The sequence below is a fragment of the Mesoplodon mirus genome (assembly GCF_964341445.2).
Source record: "Mesoplodon mirus genome assembly, chromosome: 4".
Classification (NCBI taxonomy): domain Eukaryota; kingdom Metazoa; phylum Chordata; class Mammalia; order Artiodactyla; family Ziphiidae; genus Mesoplodon; species Mesoplodon mirus.
Window position 1 is genome coordinate 63673781 of NC_138979.1, and position 19409 is coordinate 63693189.

Sequence of the window (19409 nt, forward strand, 5' to 3'; positions counted from 1 at the left end):
GTGTGGTCAGCATGTGACTGGGCACACAGGACCACTGGTGAATCTTGATTGATGGGCTGTTTGGGGTACCCAGAGCAGGAAGGATGAGGACTGAATGCCAGAGAGCAGGCAGGACACATCCCCAGGAAAAGGGGGAAGGGCTTCAGACTCCCCCGCCACTGCACCTGACAGGTGTCTGTGTGGCTTCTGCTCTGCCCTGTGAGCACACACAGTGTTGCCCAGGTGACCCAAGTGGGTGGAAAAGCTCACTGCTTTTCCAGGTCTGGGCAGAGAGCGGTCCACCCCTATCTTTACCTTCTGGGGGTGCCAAGAGCCGATTGCCCAGCTGCTGACCCCCGCCCAGCTGGCCATGGCCCAGAGCCCACACATCACCTCCGCTCGCAGAATGTCTCCCTGCTGAGAAAGCGCCAGACCCTTGCCCTCCCCCTTCCCCCTGCCCAGGTCCCAGAGCCTGTGTCTGGCACCCCTGAGACCACACTGATGCTCCATACTGGGCGCCACCCCCAAAGACTCCAAGGTACCCACGCCAGCTGTCTGAGCAGGATTGATCACCCAGCAATACCAAGTACTGGTCCCCAAGATTGGGAAACAAGGCCAAACACTCCTGCCCCCAAAAGGATGGTACAGAAAAAGAAAAAGGTGAGGCCTGGGGGCATGGGGCGTGCACCTGCATGAACTCATCTCTCCTTCAAAGTCCCTTGTTTTGTTTGCTCCTGAATCATGACAGAAGCTTCCTTTCTCTGGGCCTCAGTTTTCACAGCTGTGAAATGGGGAAGGAGGTAGGCTCTGTGGCTCTTCCCGGTGAGGCGTCCTATACTCCTGGAACACATGGGCTCTGAAATGCGGTGTGCCCGCAGGTGTCATCAACTCAATCTGGGGATTTCTGCCCATCTCCCTGTGACCCAGAGAGAAACGTAGCTTGAACTGGGTATATCATCCCCCCACACACACAGCCTGGAAAGGAGTTTTTGTCCTCTTGTTGCTGGGGGGTCACAGAGGCTCAGAGAGCCTATTGCGATGGCTTACCATCATCCTCCAAGATCCTCCAGGAGATTCCCAGGTTGCTGCCCTGGCAGTGCCCATGCCCCATTGCTCCACCGTCTCCCAGCCCTGGCCCAGCCCTCTCCCTCGGCCACAAATGCTCCAATGTCTGGAGAGAAGGGATTTTTGTCTGTTTCCATCACTACGCTATTCCCAGTACTCAGAACAGTGCCTGACACATAATAGGTGCTTAATAAATAGCAGTGACAGAGCAGCATGACCCTTACTTGTGCTAACTGGCAAGGCTGAACCCATGCCCTTCACTGTGTCACTTGCCAAAGGTACACAGGTATTTGCTAACTAGGGAACACCCTCTTTGCAGTTACACTCTTAGGTCAAATAAACCAAACAGCTAAGGGTACCGAGACCCCAGTGTGGTTTCTACTTTTTACCCTTGACTATGGTGTCTCTGGTTCCTTGTGTTCTCTACCCATAGCTGGCTCCTCCTCTTGACTCCACCCTCCTGCTTTAAGCCTCCTTCCGGAATGTCACACACGTGGGACCAGGCACCCAGCCGGCCTGACCTGGGGGCCCTAAGCTGCCAGCTGGTTCTGGAAGCTCATTCCCACCTGCCCACCCAACTGGATTTGGGGATCCAGGGAGGGTGCTTAGGAGCCCTGAGAAGGAACCAGATTTGTTTTATTTGATTCATAGCTTTGGGAAACTTTTTTTTTTTTTGCGGTACGCGGGTCTCTCACTGTTGTGGCCTCTCCCGTTACGAAGCACAGGCTCCGGACGCGCAGGCTCAGCGGCCATGGCTCACGGGCCCAGCCGCTCCGTGGCATGTGGGATCTTCCCGGACCGGGGCACGAACCCGCATCCCCTGCATCGGCAGGCGGACTCTCAACCGCTGCACCACCAGGGAAGCCCGGGAAACATTTTTTTTTTTTTTTTAAACACAGGGGTGGTAGGTGAGCTGTTTTTTTTTTTTTTTTTTTTTTTTTAATAAGATGTTCGGGGTAGGAGTTTTTATTTATTTATTTATTTATTTTTGCTGTGTTGCGTCTTCGTTTCTGTGCGAGGGCTTTCTCTAGTTGTGGCAAGCGGCGGCCACTCTTCATCGCGGTGCGCGGGCCTCTCACTATCGCGGCCTCTTGTTGCGGAGCACAGGCTCCAGACGCGCAGGCTCAGTAGTCGTGGCTCACGGGCCTGGTTGCTCCGCGGCATGTGGGATCCTCCCAGACCAGGGCTCGAACCCGCGTCCCCTGCATTAGCAGGCAGATTCTCAACCGCTGCGCCACCAGGGAAGCCCCGGGGAAACATTTTTGATAGCTGGGTAGAATCCCCTATAAGGATGTTCATAACGTACATAATTACATGTCACATATTAGTATTTCTTTGTGAGTCCTCCATTCATGTCTTTTTTGTTATGGTAATGTTTACAGGTTTCAGTGTTCTTTGTGTATGTATTAGGGATATCCATCCTTTTATATATACTGCAGATATTCCCTCCAGTTTGTCTTTTTTTTTTTTTATGTATTGTGGTGAATTTTGAACCATTATAGAAGTTGGTATGGATTTTTTAAAATAAATTTATTTATTTATTATTTTTTGGCTGCGTTGGTTCTTTGTTGCTGCGTGCAGCTTTCTCTAGGTGCAGCGAGCAGGGGCTACTCTTCATTGCGGTGCGCGGGCTTCTCATTGCGGTGGCTTCTCTTGTTGCGGAGCTCGGGCTCTAGGCGCGCAGGCTTCAGTAGTTGTGGCACGTGGACTCCGTAGTTGTGGCTCGCGGGCTCTAGAGCGCAGTCTCAGTAGTTGTGGCGCACGGGCTTAGTTGCTCTGCGGCATGTGGGATCTTCTGGGACCAGGGCTGGAACCCGTGTCCCCTGCATTGGCAGGTGGATTCTTAACCACTGAGCCACCAGGGAAGCCCCAGTATGGATTTTTTAATGTAATCATATCAATACTTTTCTTTATGATTTTTTAACTTCTGTGTCCTTTTGAAAAGCCTCTACTGCTCCAAACACCGCAACTCATATTGTTAGTACCATGTGCTAGTACTAGCTACTTGGGTTATGAGCTTTAGAGTGTATACATTGTGGCCCAGAGAAAACACGTCACCTACAAAGAACGGCTGGTGAGAGAGGAGAGTAGAGACAGCAGGAAGTGGAGGTGGATGGACCCTGGTTCTGTTTCTGGCTCTGTGCCTGTGAGCTAAGCTGTGTGCTTCGGTGCAAGGGCTTTTGTGTCCCTGAGCCTGTTTCCGCACCTATAGAAGGGCCTCACCATGGCCATCATAGCTCCCAGGCAAGTTTAGACGCTGAAACGAGAAGGAACCTGAGGGACCATTTTCAACTCTAAGCCCTGGTGATAGAGCTGGGGAAACAGAGGCCCCTGGAGTGAATTAGCCCAAATGACTGTTCCCAGCCCAGTGCCCCCTCCTCTGGCCACCATCAGAGCCTCTCCAGTGGCATGGCTTTCGGATCCAGGGGCATCCTGGAGGGTGGAACTTGGCTTCCTTGCTTCCTATGGCCTCCCAGTTTGCTGGGGCAGAGGAGTGGCCAGGGAAGGGTGGAGGAGACTGTCTTCTTCCATCTCTCCCCTCAGGAGAACCAATTTAAGTCCCTTCCCAATAGACCATTAACTCCTTCACTGCTGGTGCAGTCTTCCTACTCCCTCCCACCTTGTCCCCTCCCCCCAGCACACATATCCCCAAATGCCCTGAGTGATGGGCAGTCACAGGTCCCTCAGGACATCTGCTGGCTAATCCTGGCTTATTGAGGGCAAGGCAGGCTGTCTGGAGGGTAAGACGTGGGAATTAGCAACTTCTGAGCCTTCCCACATGCCAGGCCCCGGTGGAGCAGCTGAGAGAGCTGTGCTTTGGAATCATAACCCTGCCCTGCCAGTACCGGCTGAGTGGTCTTGGGTGGTGGTAAACCAGCCAAACCTCTGCCTAGAAACACTGCCCACTGATTTCTGCACCCTAGCAGTGCGGCATGAGTCAACAGGGAATAAACCAGTGGTGTGTAAGTATCCAGCTCCGCTCCTGGCCTGCAGGAGGTGTCTTCGGGGGAAGTGACTTCCCTTCCTCGGGCTCATGTCACCCCTATAGATGGGTTTGTAGGACCTCATACTTAGTTTCGTCATCACCCACAGTTCACTCCCCCACATGTAACTCAGCTTGTACATTTTCTGTTCCCTGAAGTCTCCAATGTAGGCCTGGTAAGGGCGGGGCTTGGAGAAGACATCAGTCCTGATGCAGGCACACGTCTGAGGGAAGCCTGCAGATTCCCATCCAGACATAGGCAGGAAAGAGGGGAAGGCAGAAAAGTTGGCCCACTGTCCCCCCTCGAGGCCTCCTACTTGGCCCCAGGCCTCCCTGGCCCTGGGCCCAGCCTGCCCAGGGGACACACGCCTGCAGGCCTCACCAGGAGGCGCCAGCCCGGCAGTGGGCCTCACGCCCAATGGTAAAGCATGAGCAGTTCTTGCCAAACCCCCTGCAAGCTTTATTTCCCGGACAGTTGTCCCAGAGGGGAGGCACAGAGGACACAGAGGGTGCAGCGGGAGCAGAGGACGTAGATGAGGCGCCACTCATGGCCTGGTCTGCCAAATGCCTGGCTGGACTTGGGGCTGCCAGGGAGTCACTGAGAGCCTTTGGGTAACTGCCATGCTGCTGGGCCCTCACTTCTGGGGCCCTAGGGAGCTCATCACAGCAATCAGGGGGCTGGAGCTACCTACCATCTTAGGCAGTTCCTGGGAATCTGGGAGTGGGAGGGACATTAGTCACCTCTCCTGACCTCACTGCAAGAACCTCAGGCCGGTTATTAGGAAGGCTGAATTACAAACCGTTCCAGATATCCCCATTGACCAGGTGGGAAAATTAAGGCTCAGAGAGGTCACCTAGAGAGTTGGGGGCATAGCTGGGCTGAAACCTAGGTCTCTCGACCCCTAGGCTGCTAGTCTTGCTCCTATATCACCAAACCAGATCAAACCTGCTGGGGAGTGAGTGGGTTACAGGGTGTGCAGTGAGGGTGGAACACTGATCTATGAGGATGGGGGTGGCTTTGTGGCTGCTTCTCCTTCTTTCCCCCTCCACCTGGCAGGCGTTCCTTCTGAGTACTGACCTCCCTCCCCCTCCTCCCGCCTTGGCCTGGCAGAGGAATAGGGGAGGAGGGGGCAGCTTTCAACACCTCTGCAGATGGCGATGGCTTCTGCTGAGTCCTGGGTTGGGGGAGGGGCTCCTCAGCCAGAGGAAGGGAAGGAGAGTGTCTGTAGGGCTGGCACTTCTGGGGCTGGGGAGGGGGCTGATGTTCTCACCTCCTAATTAGTCATCTTGTTAGGCAAGGACCACAGCCTGTACCAGGAAGGTCTTTCTGAGAAAGAGTCAGTTGTGCAGGAAGTGAAGGAACAAGCCACAGAGATGGACATGTAGGGAAGAGCAGTCCAGGCAGAAGGGTCAGCCAGGGCAAAGGCTGGGAGGCAAGAGCCAGCTTGGTGGTTGCGAGAAACCACTAGAAGGCCAGTGTGGCTGGAGTGAGTGGGCAAGGGGCCCAGAGATGACACGAGGTCAGTTTCCTGGACCAGAGTGTATAGTCCTTACAGGCCACAGTGAGGCTCTGTGTGAAACAAGGAGCTACTGCAGGATTTTGAGCAGAGAAGTGATGTGGTCTGGTTGAAATTTGTAGAGGATCACTCTGGCTGTTCTGTGAGATGGGGCAGGGTGGAGGGAGGGCCAGAACAAACAGAAACGAGAAAGCAATGAGAAGGCAAGTGCAGGAATTCCATGTCTTGAATCCAAGTGGAGATGGTGAGAAGAGGTCAGATTCTAGACATGGTGTGAAGGTAGAGCTGGCAGGAGATGCTGACAGATTGGAGTAGCGCAGGGAACTGCATGAAATAACAGCCATAAAAAGCTCTTCCCTTTGCCTCATCCCGGAGGCTTCCCAGAGTCAGAAGCAAATGTGCCCGGGACTCCCAGGCTCAAAGGGGGAGAAATGTATGGGGAACCTGGACGCTCACAGAGGAAGCAGGGTAAGTTTCAGACGCTCTGGTTTAAGCACTCATCGTTCCGTTGGGGAAACCGATTCTCAGAGCAAGGCTGGCTTTGGGTCCCGCCGTGGTGAGAGGTAGAGCTGGTTTAAAGCCAGCCCTCCAGACATTCAGTGCTCATCAGGACGGAGTCAGGGGACCCAGCCTGCTGGGGCTGCCACCTGCACAAAGCCTGCCTCGGACCAGGCCCTCCTCTTCTCTGGGCCTCTGTCTCACATCGTTCTCTATGGTCTCCGTGGACTCTTCCCACTCTGAGGACTCCGCCACCCCTGCCACAGCCTGCCCTGAAATGCAGGACTGACAGGCCAAGCTTCCCAGATAAGAGGGTGAGCCCCCAGTGACGCCCTCCCCCAGGGCCCCATCTCCAACCTGAAGAGGTCCACTGCTTCTCTTCCAGGGCCAGGAGGGCCTCTCACATCAACTGGTGCTGATTAATCAGCAGGAGGGACAGAAGGTGGGGGGGGGTGGCCTCCTGCCAGATGAGGCTTAATCTGGGTCAATTGTGTCAACTCCCGGGACTGGGAATGAGAGCCAGGCAGCCAGTGCCGAGGGAGGACAGGACACCTCAACCTCAGCAGCCCCATGTCCATACCCCGACTCTGCTACCCTCCCTGGATTCCCCACTGCCTCCAGAGTCAAACTGAGCCTGCCCTGGGCCTTGGTAAGCTCCCTCCCTTTCCCACTTCGCTGCCTTGGCTCAGGGTTCTGCTTTCCAGCGTGTGAATCCACAAGATGCTGAGCTGTTGAGCTCCTGCACGTATGTCTGCTTGGGGCAAGCAGCCTAGGAGGCCCCATGTGCAGGCAGGCACCTCTCCTCCTTCCTGGTCTGCAGGGTTTTCTGGGTAGACGATGGATGAGGCATCTGGGAAAGACACATTCATTCATCCCTACTTAATGCTTTGGGTGACTCCATGCATGTGGAGAGGCTTTGTAAACTATAAAGCTCTGTGCACAGGAGGGACCTGAAGTGACAGCTGGCCTGGGGTGAGGTTGCAGGAGCAAAGAGGGCCAATTGCTAGAACCTCAAAAGTAGGGCAGGATTTAGAAATCACAGGCAAGGCTATCAGCAAAAGCAAAGGCTTAGAGGTGGGACTGGACTTGAAAGGTGGAGTGGCCTGTCTCATTCTGCAGGAAGTGATAGATCCAGGACTGGAGGAAGCAAGAGGGAGACAGAGATGTGGAGTGTGGGACAGAGGTAGGGAGAAAACGGGGTCAAAGGCGACTGCCCCTGTAGTTCCAGACTGGCTGTGGGGCTGACAGAGGGAAACAGCCACTCGGAGGGGAACCAAGAGGGGGCTAGAGTTATAGGGAGGCAGTAAAGGGAGGTGACCACACTGGAAGAGGCGCTCGGCCTTGGCTTTCCCCACAGGTCATCGAGGGCCCAGAGGAGCCCACGAATACCTCCCAGAATGTGGACTCTGTCATCAGCCACCTGTCTCCCTCTGATAAGGAGGTCATCACAGTCACTCTCCATGGGGCCACCAACCTTCCTACCTCTAAGGATGGCTCTGAGCCATGGCCCTATGTGGTAGTGTAAGTAGCTGGCTGAGAGTGAGGGCAGGGGATGGTGTCCAAGCTGGAGCAGAAACCAGGGTGTGGATATTTGGGATATGAGCACCCAAAGGGCTGGGGAAGGAGGGAAGAGCCACTCTGTGATCCCACAACCAGCTGAACAGTGTTTGGCCACAAATCGACCTCAGTGGGGCAGGGCCCCTGGATGCAGAGGCCTGGGCTGGACTCAGTGGGAGGTGATGGTCAAAGGAAAGAGAAGGCCTAAGGGCTGCTCTCCCAGCTCTGAGTGCCCCGTCTTACCATGCCCAGTCCTGGGGTAGGATCCTCAAGACCGTCCTCCTCCTTGGCCCCCACCACTTCTCCGGTCATTTCTATTACAGGTGCCTCCCTAGTTCCTTCTGATCATTTAATGCATGCTCCCCTCCAACCAGCCGGAGTCAGGGTACACACTTCTCACAGCCCGGTATCCCAGTGAGGCCTGCCATGCCATGTCCACTTGCCACTTCATGGGCCTCACTTCTCCTGGAAGGGTATTGGGGTGACGGACTCTCCATCCAGCCAAGCTTCTATATGGATGTTGGACATCTACTCAGTCTTGATTGTAAAGCCCTGTGCAGTAATCCCCTCCCATGAGCCTGCCATCCCTTAGCCCCTTCTGTAGACACTGGGAGCCACTGGGGCCTCCCCACCAAGCTACCTACCCCTCCCTTCCTCTACCAATACCAGCAGCATTCAGTGCCTGCCTACAGGCTTTGCCCACATTTTCTTTTGGGGAGTGCCTACGCCAACATCTGCCAAAATCCACTGTCAAAGCCTTGTTTGTGAGCCTCCTCCTCCAGGCGCCCGTCCAAGTTGAGCTCTCTCTCCTTTGGAGACGGACAGCAGTGGCAACACTGGTCTGACGTACTTTATATAAATGAAGTTATGTGCTGCTCCTCTGTCCCCTAAACTGGGGCTCCCAGGGACAGATCCCATGTCTCCCTCTCCATTTCCCCAACAATATGCCCGGTATAGGCCTGAGCACACTTAGGGGTCAAGGAGCACTGAGGTAAACACCCCAGGTTACTATGACAACAACCCCTCCCCAACACACACACACAGTGAAAGTGGGATAGATGAGGTGCTGGAGCCCAACAGGTGAAACGCTTGTCTCGAAAGCCCCATTTCCCCTGCTCAGCTCCTCGGCCCTCCCCTCCCCCAACTCCATTTCCGTGGTGAAGAAGGACAGGTGGCTGAGAGCAGGCTTGGCAGGGAGCTCGCCTTCTCCCCTCAGCTATTTCCATAAACCAATTATCGCCGATCATCTCGGGAGATTGAGGCCCCGCCTATCACCAATCCAGCTTGGGCGGTGGGGCGGGGAATTGGGCGGCCCATGGCTTCTCGACAGAGCCACCGCGACCTGCGCCATCACCCGGTTGCCATGGGAACGCGCAGCGGGAGCCAAGCCGCGGAGCCTGGGTGAGGGGTGTGGAGGGGTTGGTGGGGCGGGGGAGGGCATCCCTGCACCCATCTCCACCCAGAGAGGGGGCAGGGAGCAGGGCTTAGGCGAGCCTGCAGCCTGCGTTCCAGGGCTCCGGGCGGCTGAGCTGCCACCAGCCGAGGAGGTGCTAATGAGATGCAAATGAAAGCAGAAGGGAGGGCTTCTGAGAAAGAAGGCCCAGCTGTCAGGACCTGAAAAGGGCTTTCAGTGCGAGCCCCCAGCCCGAGGCAGGAACCCCAGAGGGAGGACCGAGACCCTCAGAAGCCCTAACCCCTGGAAAGGATATGATATCCACCCCTCCACCATGTCTGATTCCAAATACACAGTAACAAAGCATATAATAGGCATAAGCAAATCCACCAAAGTTTTCATTTTTCTCACAATGAATATTTCAATGCTCAAAATATATATTATATACTATATATATATTAAATACTATTAAACCATATTACATAATATATATTGAATATATATATATAATTTTTATAGTCTTTCAAAGCATTTTTTTCTCATCTTTTTGTTGCCTGTGTTTTGGTGCCCTCAGCTCGGTCTCCTGGCTTAGTTTCCTACTTTCTTCCATCCCATTTGTCTCACCTCAGACTGGGAATGGGGTCCTGGAGGTTCTTGTCTCTGCCTAATTCCCTCCTCCTCTCTGGGGTGTTGCATCCTCAGCAGGCAGGCCCATTGTGGGGCCCCAAAGGTGGGGGAGGGTTGAAGCACAGACCTGAGAGTGCCCCAAAGCCACTTACTCAATCCATTAGTGAGGAGCAGAATAGGGTTCAGGTCCAAGATGGGGCCTCCCTAGTTTGGGGTGTAGCCACTTCCCTCCACCATGCAGGCTCTAGCCTTGAGCCAATCTAGTAATAGGGTGTGTCCTCCAGTGGCGACTATGACAGACCAACAGGTCCACTTGGCTCATCTTCTGGTTGGTTCTGCCTCTTTCCAGCTAAGCCATTGACTTGCTTCCAACCTGACCCCACTTCTCCACTGAAATAGCTGTCTCTGAAGTCACCAGAGATCATGATGCCTAGCTCTCCTTCCAATGGGTATCTCATCTTTCGCGGTCTCTCAGTGGCATTAACCCCTCGTGGCCACTGATTGTGTTGGCGGCCCTTGCTTTTCTTGGCTTCCAAGATGCCCTACTCTTATATTCTTCTATGTGTACCTCTTCAACACTTCTACCTGGAATTAAATGTTGGCCTGTCCCAGGTTTCAACCCTAGGTCTCTCTTATTTCTCTATACTCTCTCTTCGTGTGAGCTCATCTGCATCCTGGCATCAGTAATCACATTCTTTTGCCCCCATCCAATCCATTGCCAAGTCGTGTCAGTTCCTCTCCGATCTTGAATTTATCCACTTCTCTCTGCCAGCTCCACCAGCTTAGGTTACTGCACTGTTCTGCTCTTGGTACATCTAATATTGCCCCTCTTCAAACCCCCTTCAAAGGCAGGTTACCATTCGATGCTGTGGTGCCATAGTACCAGAGGAACCCATTCTTTGAACCCTTCACATTGCTCTCAGGGTAAAGAGGATTCTAGGTCCAGTATGGTTGGGTCTTTGTCAGCCCCTCCAGCTCCCCAGCAGCATGACCCCACCTCCCTCTCTCTGCTCCAGCCACACCCAATGGACAAACATCTCTCAATGCTCTGAGCAGACCCTCTTCCCTCCCACCCCAGGCCTTTGCACTCTCCCTCCCCCAGAACATTCTCTCTTCCCCTCCCCTCTTTGGATCTCAGCTCAGTTGTCACCTCCTCAAGGAAGCCCTCCCGACCTCCCAGATCAGGCCAAATCCTCCCCCGTTACAAGCCTCCATGGGACTGTGTACTTCTCCAGTGTTGCAGCTGCAGTTTCACATGTTTTATGTGCTTTGATGTGATTCTTGGCTTATTCTTCATCAGTGCCTCATCCCATTGTGCCCCACTAGTTCCACGAGCAACCACCAGGTCTGTTTCCTTCCTATCCCTACTTTCAACACAGTCTCTGAAACATTGGAAGTTCTCAATTAATAATTGTTGAATGAATGAATGAATCTGGTCATGTTTCAAGCGTGCTCTGTGACTTTAGGAAAGTTACTTTACCTTTCGATGCTGAATACCTCACCTGGGAACCTGTCCCAATGGGCTGAAGAGATGGTGGAGCCAGACCACCATCTGGGAGATGCTGACAGGTCTAAAGTATCACACAGGGAGAGGGGATATCCTTAGTAAGAGTCACAGTGGGCACGTGAGACCTAGCAGAAGAAACCACAGGTCAGTGGAGAGAAGCCAGAATGGAATCAGGAAAACCCAGAGTCTGGCCCACAGCCCCTGATTCCCTGTGTGACCTCGGGGGAGTCGCTGCCCCTCTCTGAGTCTTGGCCTTCCCATGGCCAGGATATAAGGCTTGGCCTCCACGCTGTCACAGGCTTGCCGGGCTGGTTTGTGCTCTGGCCTGGGAAACGGACTCACTTCCTTAGAGGCAACAAGAGCCCCAGTTGTATTGCCCAACAGATTCCACACCCAGGTCTGCTGGGTCAGTGGCCAGGCCCAGGGTCTCCCCCGAGTGGTCTGGGCCTGGCTCAAGGCTCTGGGGCCTGAGAAGTGCCCAGCACCTACCTCCCAGCTTGGCACAGAGAGACCTGTCTGTCAGAGCACAGCAGGGATCAGGAAGGCAGTGGCCCTGACAGGTGGGGAGTACCCCAGCAGGCAGAGTGTGGAGAAGGGGCCAGCCAGGAGGCGGCCTGTGGGGTTCTGACCCTTGGCCAAAGGCTGGATGGCTGGGCTGCCAGTTGGCAGCTGCTTCTCTGACTGTCTGCTGCCCAGAGCTAATGAGCAGGGACAGAGCAAGTACTGGGAGGGGAAGGGCTGCTTCCTTTCTTGGATAAGACTGAAAGCCCTGACCCTGGCCCCAGACTGAGCCTGACCCTGGTGACTAACTGAGGAAGATATTGAAAGTAGGGCAGTTTTGTCAGAGGTCCTAGTAAGAAAGGAAGGTTAAAGAGGTTATATTTTTCAAGTGTCTACCAGATACCTGTCAAATGTGCTAGGGGGGTGTGTGTGTGTATGTGTGTGTGTGTGTGTGTGTGTGTGTGTGTGTGATATCATTTAATCATCACTCCGTCCCATGAACTAGGTAACGTTGTCCTCATTTTATACATGCGGTGACTAAGGCTCAGAGCATTCTTGTGACTTGCCCAAAGTCACAGAACTAGTGGGTACCCAATCCAGGATCCAGGATTCCAAAATCCAAAAGCTCTTTCCACCTCACTCTCTACCTCGATCTTCACATAGCTGTTGCCCTTGGAAGGGGATGTTGGCATCAGGGTCCTAACCCAGACTTGCAGAGAAGATCCAGTGACCAGTCTGAAGACCCCTCCTGGGACCTCACACTTTCCCTTGTTTGGCTGTGGGCCTTGGCCAAGGGCCCCAGAGGGCAGGAATTTGGGCGAAGTAGGTGGAGGTCCAGTATGAACCACAGGTGACCTGGGAGATCGTCTCAGCAGCCAGAGGGCTGGACTCGCAAAAATAACAATAACACTCACAGTGACAGTGGTCACGGGACAGCACCAGGAGTAAAAAGCAGCTCCCGTTTGCTGGTGAGTCCCACACTGACCTCACTCAGAGCTTGGGTCTCCAGGCACTCTGGCTCTAATAAAGCAGCCCTGGGAGGCAGGTAGCAGTAGCCCCACGTGATAGCCAAGGAGGCCAAGGCCCAGGGCAGTGAAGGGACTTGACGAAGATCACATGGCTGGCCAGTGGGAGTGGAGCAGATGAAGATGACTGTCCCCATCTGACAACCGGCCACTTGCTCTGGCAGAGGCCAAGCCTCCTTCCTTCCCAGCAGGATGCCTGTGGGAGAAGTCACGTGGTAGAGAAGGCCCGGAGAATCCTGGGTCTTATCTTCCATGCAGGGCCTCCTGCTTACGGCGTGGCCTGACTTACCTGCACCTGTTCCAAATGACGTCAGTCCCTTGAGGCTCAGAGCCTCAGAATTTTTGTTCAGTGAGAACATCCCCATGTCCCAGGGCTATAAACACAGCTGTCATCAGTGCTTAAAAGGAGGCTGGCCCGAGACCCCCAGCCAGACTGAAGCCACAGGGTTCTTTCCAGATGTTCCCCCATCACCTCTGCCAAGGGCCCCTGAGGTCTTCTCATGCCGAAACATTTATTCAAACCCCCAAAGCCTGAGCTCTCCCCCAGGACTGCTGGAATCCTGGAGGAGCAGCCCAAAAGGACAATGCTTTCCAAAAGAAGCAAGTATTAGTGGGGAGATTTCAGGAAATGAGGCAAGCCAGTGGGGGCCTTCCTGCTGTCCTCATTGCATTAGACATAGGCTGTCTGGTCTGCTTATTTCTGAGCATGGACAAAGCTGCTGCTGACGGGGTTCCTCCTCCCTCCCAGGACACCATGAACAGCCAGGAGGCTTGGTGCCCCCTCCAGGCTCGGTCTGGCTTCGCTCTGCCCTTGCCTGGTGCCTACGGGCTTCAGGGTCACATGCCCTGTGGTCTAGCATCTATCGAAGAGGGAGGGAGGCCACTGGCCAGGGAGCCAGGGTTCGGGTTCCAATTCAGCTCCTTCAGCCCTTGTGCTCTCCCCATATCTGTCTGTTCCCATCCCTACACACACAGTGAGATTCCACCAGAAAGAATGGCCAGGGATGGCACGGTCAGTGCCTTCAAGGCCCAAGCCAGTAAATAAACACTGAAGTCAGCCGGGTGTATGATGCAGTAGAGAGCTGAATCCACTGGCAAACTTGAGGGCACTGGCTCATTGAGAGCAGCCCCCAGGCACCCCCACTGATTTCTGCCAAGGAGGGAGGAATGCAGGCTTGGGTGGTCGGTGCTCTCAATTTTTCAAAAGAAGCCAGAAATCCAGATTGTTATGTGAAATCAACCACTTTTTTTTTTGCAGTACGCGGGCCTCTCACTGTTGTGGTCTCTCCCATTGCGGAGCACAGGCTCCAGACGCACAGGCTCAGCGGCCATGGCTCACAGGCCCAGCTGCTCCACAGCATGTGGGATCTTCCCAGACTGGGGCACGAACCCGTGTCCCCTGCATCGGCAGGCGGACTCTCAACCACTGCGCCACCTGGGAAGCCCAAATCAACCACTTTTTACTGGCAGAACAAACACCTCTGCTCAGCTGGATCTGAGTCTCACCTCCTTGTCTTCCCAACCTGAATCCTCAGCCTGCTCAGACTCAACCTCCACAGCCAGCTTCACCGACTGTCCTCCTCTCCCAGAGGCCAGATACTTCCCCACGGCTGCTCAGCATTTATACGAGTCTGAGAGGCATCCCCCTTCTTGAAGCCCCTTCTTTCTTTGCTTCCAGGACACTCCCATCCTGATTCCCCCTTCTCTCTCTGCCCACTCCTCTGTGGGGTCCTTTCTCCCTGTACCCTGTGAATGCCCATGTTCCCGCTCAGTCCTCGACTCTCCCCTGCATCTCGACTCTCCTGGGAGATCTCCCTCACCCCAGGCTACCCACCCCAACCCCTATTCTGAAGGCTCCAGAATGTCTAGATCCAACTCAGGCCTTTCTCCTAAGCTCCAGCCCCTGGACCCACCGTTGAGTGTACACTCCACCCCAGACTCAGCCTTCCCCACACTGGCCTTCTCGTCCATCCAGAAACCTGTGTGTTACAGAGAGCGATTATAGGGAGGAGCTGAGCTCAGAGATTTTTAAAGGATGAGCCTGCACAGTCAGTAGGCAGTACAGCCAGGACTCAGACCCACAACCCATGAGCCTGAGCACTAATCCAGTCTGTCTGGCCCGGGAATGCTCTGAAGGCTGAGTGGTTTTCTCTCTGGGGAGGGCAGGCTATGGCCTCCTCCTTCCCTGCTCCCACAAAGGTAGAGATAGAGGTGTGGCTCGCCCTGAGTGAGGGGAGGTGGTGGTCCCCCATCAGCCCCTCTTCCTCCCCCGTCTCTCATTTTCTGACTTCCCAGGCAGCCCCAGGGCCTGTGGGGAGTGCTGTGTACATGCTGAGGTATTCTGTGGATGTTCAAAAGCAGGGCCTGGGGGGCCCAGACCATGACTACAGCTGCGGGCAATCAGGATGGTCAGTGTGGCCAGGAGGACCAGACCCAGGATCCAGCCACAGGGCCCCAGGCAGGGAGAGAGAGGCCAGGACCCAGGCTGGACCAAGGGTCTCAAGGCCCCAAGGCCCCAGAATCTCAAGGGACCCCAGTCCCCACAGCTGGGCTCTGCTTCCCTCCTTTTGAGGACATGCGTTTGGACTAGAATTTGGAATCTGAACCTTCCTCCCAGCCCAAGAGCTGCTTCCAGAGCAGTACTGATGAGCTGCCACCGTTTAAAGCAGGGTCCCAGCAGTCTGGACTGGGGGCTGGCCTAACAGAGCTGGAGAGGAGGGACTACCTCTGTCTCCACGTGGTTTTCCAAGGGTCTGTCACCCCTCCCTTCACTCAACAAACACTTGCTGGGTCCCACTGTGCCCAGCCTGGGAGCTGGGAACAGCTACAGCAGTGACAAGGCAAATCCCTGTCCTCCAGGAGTTCACAGTCCAGTGGGAGGAGGGCAGTGGTGGTAGACACTACTCACTTGTCCTATGCCCACAGTCTCCCAAGGCAGAAGGCAGCTGAGCAGTTTCCAGGCCCCAGAACTTGGGTACCAGGACCCCTCAGGGAGGCTGTCTCTTGGAAGGGGGCAGGAGGTAGGGCTCTGCGTCTCAAGTCATTCTTCTGAGGTTGGGAAGTTCACTTGTATGTCTGCCCACATTCCTCCTGCTCTAAAGCTGCATCCATGAGAAAGGGGATACTCAGAGGAGGGGATGTTCAGAGTGACCTATCAAGAAGAATTCCAAGTCATGGTGGATCTCACGGGGTTGTCCCACCCAGGGCTGCCCCTTGTCAGGGGGACTGTCATTCCATCCCCTAAGGCTATGGTGTTGACTGACAGCTGGACCCTCTCTCCTCCGCCTAAGAAGATGGCTCCCAGGTCCCCCCACCAAGCTAGACCACAGGATAGGCCACAGCTAGATATTCCGAAGGCTGGCAGATGGCACAGGCAGGGGCCCTTCTTGGCCCCGTACCATCTCCTGCCTCAACAGAGAAAAAAAGGGCTCTCTGGAAAACAAGGAAATTCTCCTCTGGAGAGGATAAAGGATGTGACAGTGCCTGACAGACTGGGGCTTGAGTCTGACTTTGGACCAGTCACAAAGCTCTCTGGGCTCTGGTTTTCCCCTGGACCATATGGAAAGATTATCCTTGACCTGCTGCCTTTCTGAGATGCCATGCGGAGGGGTGCCTGTTGACCAGAAGGGGCTCCCCTGAGAACAGCAGGACTATTTCAGATGATGTGTGGGTAGAGATGTGGGGAGCGTTCTGGGTTTTACAGAAAGATTTTTCCCTTTGCCAGAGTGCTCATCTCAGAGTTCCTTGGAATGTGCCATTTCTGATTTCTAGAGCAGTCCCCGCTCTCTGAAGGAAAGTGCAGGGGAGGAGCCACGCCCACGTGGTTGCGAGATGGCTGGCCTCCGGTTTACACCCCCGTTACACCTCAATTCTCTAAATTGAGGCCCGCCTGTAGTGGTGTAGCACCATCAACAATTAGCGATGGTTCATTAGAGTCCAATTAATAAATGAAACCTAGGATGAGAGCCCATCACTTTGCTGAGAATAGCAGCCCCGCTCATGCCTTTAAGTGGCAGCCTCCCAAGAGCTCAAAACCCACAAGGACCAGATGCACTGGGGGCTGGGGAGAGGCAATCATGGAGTGGGGGGTGCCATGGATGGGCTGTTGTCTGGTGAAGTGGGAGAGGCGAGAGAAGGGAGCTTCAGACCAGACACTCCCTGCCTCAGATCTCAGCTCCTCCTTCATGGAGCCTCAGGCTGCATCTTCTTGCCCAGCTATGCCCAGCTATCCTCTGGCCTTGTGACGGCCAGGGGTTTTCCCTCCTGCCTCTCTGGCCTCAGAGGATGACGCATTTGAGTGTGGAGAGAAGGGGCTGGAGGGGGAATGAGGTAAGGGAGGACCACAAGCCTTGCTTTCCTCTCTGACTACTCCAACCCATGCTCCCAACCCACCGACCCTAGATGGGCCAGCCAGCCCCTCCCCAGAGCTGCCCATGAGCTCATGGCCCCTCTGAGCCTCAGGCTCTATCCTCCGATTGGGAAGGTCCTCCTTTCCATCTATTCAAACCCTGCTTCCTCCAGGAAACATTCCTTCCCTGGTCCAGCCCAGGCAGGGTCAGCAACACAAGAATCCAGCCTTTGATCAGCCCATTCAGACGACCATCTCTGCAGAGGCCAACTCTCCCATCTTGTCCCTGTTGCACAAGGCTGGGCCTCTGGGGGAGGAGGAGGTCATGGGGTTTTTCTGTGCCTTCCAGGGATAGAGGTAGACCTGTGACCTGGAAGTCTGGATGCCTCTTAGACTTCAGGAGGATGAGGGAGGCTGGCCTTCATGGCTCAGAGACCTGCATGGAGGGTCCAGGTAGAACAGAATTGCCCTGCCTTCTCAGGACAGGATAAGGCCCAATCATGACACACCAGCATCTGGCCCACAGGAATCTTTTTTTTTTTTTTTTTTAACGTCTTTATGGGAATATAATTGCTTTACAATGGTGTGTTAGTTTCTGCTGGTTAACAAAGTGAATCAGCTATACATATACATATATCCCCATATCTCTTCCCTCTTGCATCTCCCTCCCTCCCACCCTCCCTATCCCAACCCTCTAGGTGGTCACAAAGCACCGAGCTGATCTCCCTGTGCTAGGCCTGCAGGAATCTTAATCTGAACCTGTTCCCCCACCTCCCTCTAAGTTTCCCTGGGAGAGAGCAGCAGGGCTGTGGAGGACAGGTCAAAAGGTCACAAGACCTCTTGTTCTGCCACCCATCCACCTAAAGGTTCTGCCCTCTGTCATATCGTTCTCCATCTACCCAGCCACCTCTTTCCCCAGGGTTTCTGGGAATATCCCTCTGGTCTTTCAGGATTCAGGGGCCTTCCCAGCCAGGACCCCAGCAGCCAGAACAGACCCAAATTGGGGTGCTCCCCTTTTCCATGATCTCCTAGGGGCTGCCCTGGGATGGGCATTCAGGACAAGACAGGTGGCCTGCATCCTTCCAAAGCCCTGCCCAGGAGGAGGCCAGACCTTGACAGTTGTTCGTGCTCTGATGCTTTGAGGAATGTGGAAGACCAAGAGGACAGGCAGAGCAGGAGGTGGGCTTAGAGACCGTGGAGGCAGCTTGAGGGCTGGTAGACTGGGGATTGTGTACAGAGATCGGGTACAGTGTGGCACACAAACCTCTCTGGGGCATCCTGTGCATGTGTATGTGTGTGTATGTCCACACACATCCATGCATGCACATATGTGCTTGTAATGGGGGAGGGGAAAGAGAGGAGTGAGGGGAGACTTCCTGGACACAGGGACAGTGGCACACAGGTTCCACTCGTGAGGTGTGTGCCCTAGGGGGCATTCAGAGGACAGTGGAGGGTGGGGAGTACCTCAGGAGCTTGCCCTCTTTCTCCATCAACATCCTGTGCGTTTCCAGTGCTCACCTCCACTCACAGCTGCAGCCCCCGGAAACCAGACACGTTCCCCTTAGTTCTGACCTCACAGAAGGAAAGCCAAGTCCTTCTCCCCTCCCACTCACAGCTGTGCTTGGGCCTGGCTGGAGTTTGTCAAACATACGCACACCCCTCCAGGGCCCTGAGGGGTGGGCTAGGTTGAAGCGGGGGTTGCATTTCCTGCACCTTTGGACCCAGGACTACCGCACTGTGCCTCTGAGCCCAACCCCGGTTCCATCCTGGGGTGTCTGCCCTGCTCCCATGGCTGGAAGTCTGAGCCTCAGGACAGCTGGCAGCACCTGGCAGCTCCTCCCGGGCCCCTGCTGGAGCCAGGCCAGGGCTTTAGGGACAGGGAGGGAGGATCTCAGGCTTGCAGGCGGCTGTGTGGAGGCAGGTCCCAGAGAGGCCCCCTGGCCTCTGAGACTGCACTGGGAGACCCGAGCTCCATCAGAGGCCTGGGGGACCCTAGAACTCAGCTTCTCTTGTGCCAGCAGAGGGCACAGAATGGGGGCTGAGAGCAGGGTGTGAGCTGCTCCCCTTCTCCAATTCTGTGAGGAATCAGAGGCCCCTCTAGCTCTTGTTTCTAGAATAGCATCAAGGCCCAGAGGAGTCAGCTGTGCCAGGAAAAGCCATTACTCTGACAGCCTCCCTCCACCTGCTAAAAGCCTCCCTCTTTCCCCTGGGGCCCCACCCCTCCAGAGTTATTTCTTCTCTGCTCACCTAGCCCTGTCAGACCTCTGTGGTGCGTGTTGAGGGAAGTGCTTGCTTAACTCTTTCTATGCCTGAGCAAAGTCAGCACCAGCAGGGTCCCTTAGCCTTGTCCACTGCCCTTCCCCATCTCTTTCCTCCTAGAATTCCTCCTGCCAGATGCCCAGGGGAGGG

General features: G+C 54.9%; 1 protein-coding gene across 1 annotated transcript in view; it reads left to right on the forward strand.

The window, feature by feature from the left end:
• Positions 1-19409, forward strand: part of LOC309802853 (coiled-coil domain-containing protein 33-like) — a gene marked incomplete at both ends in the record, with an annotated part of 72309 nt that overhangs the window by 18383 nt on the left and 34517 nt on the right. The window contains 1 exon segment of the mRNA XM_082618740.1: positions 7400-7563. Within this exon segment, the coding sequence (XP_082474866.1) occupies positions 7400-7563 (164 nt within the window).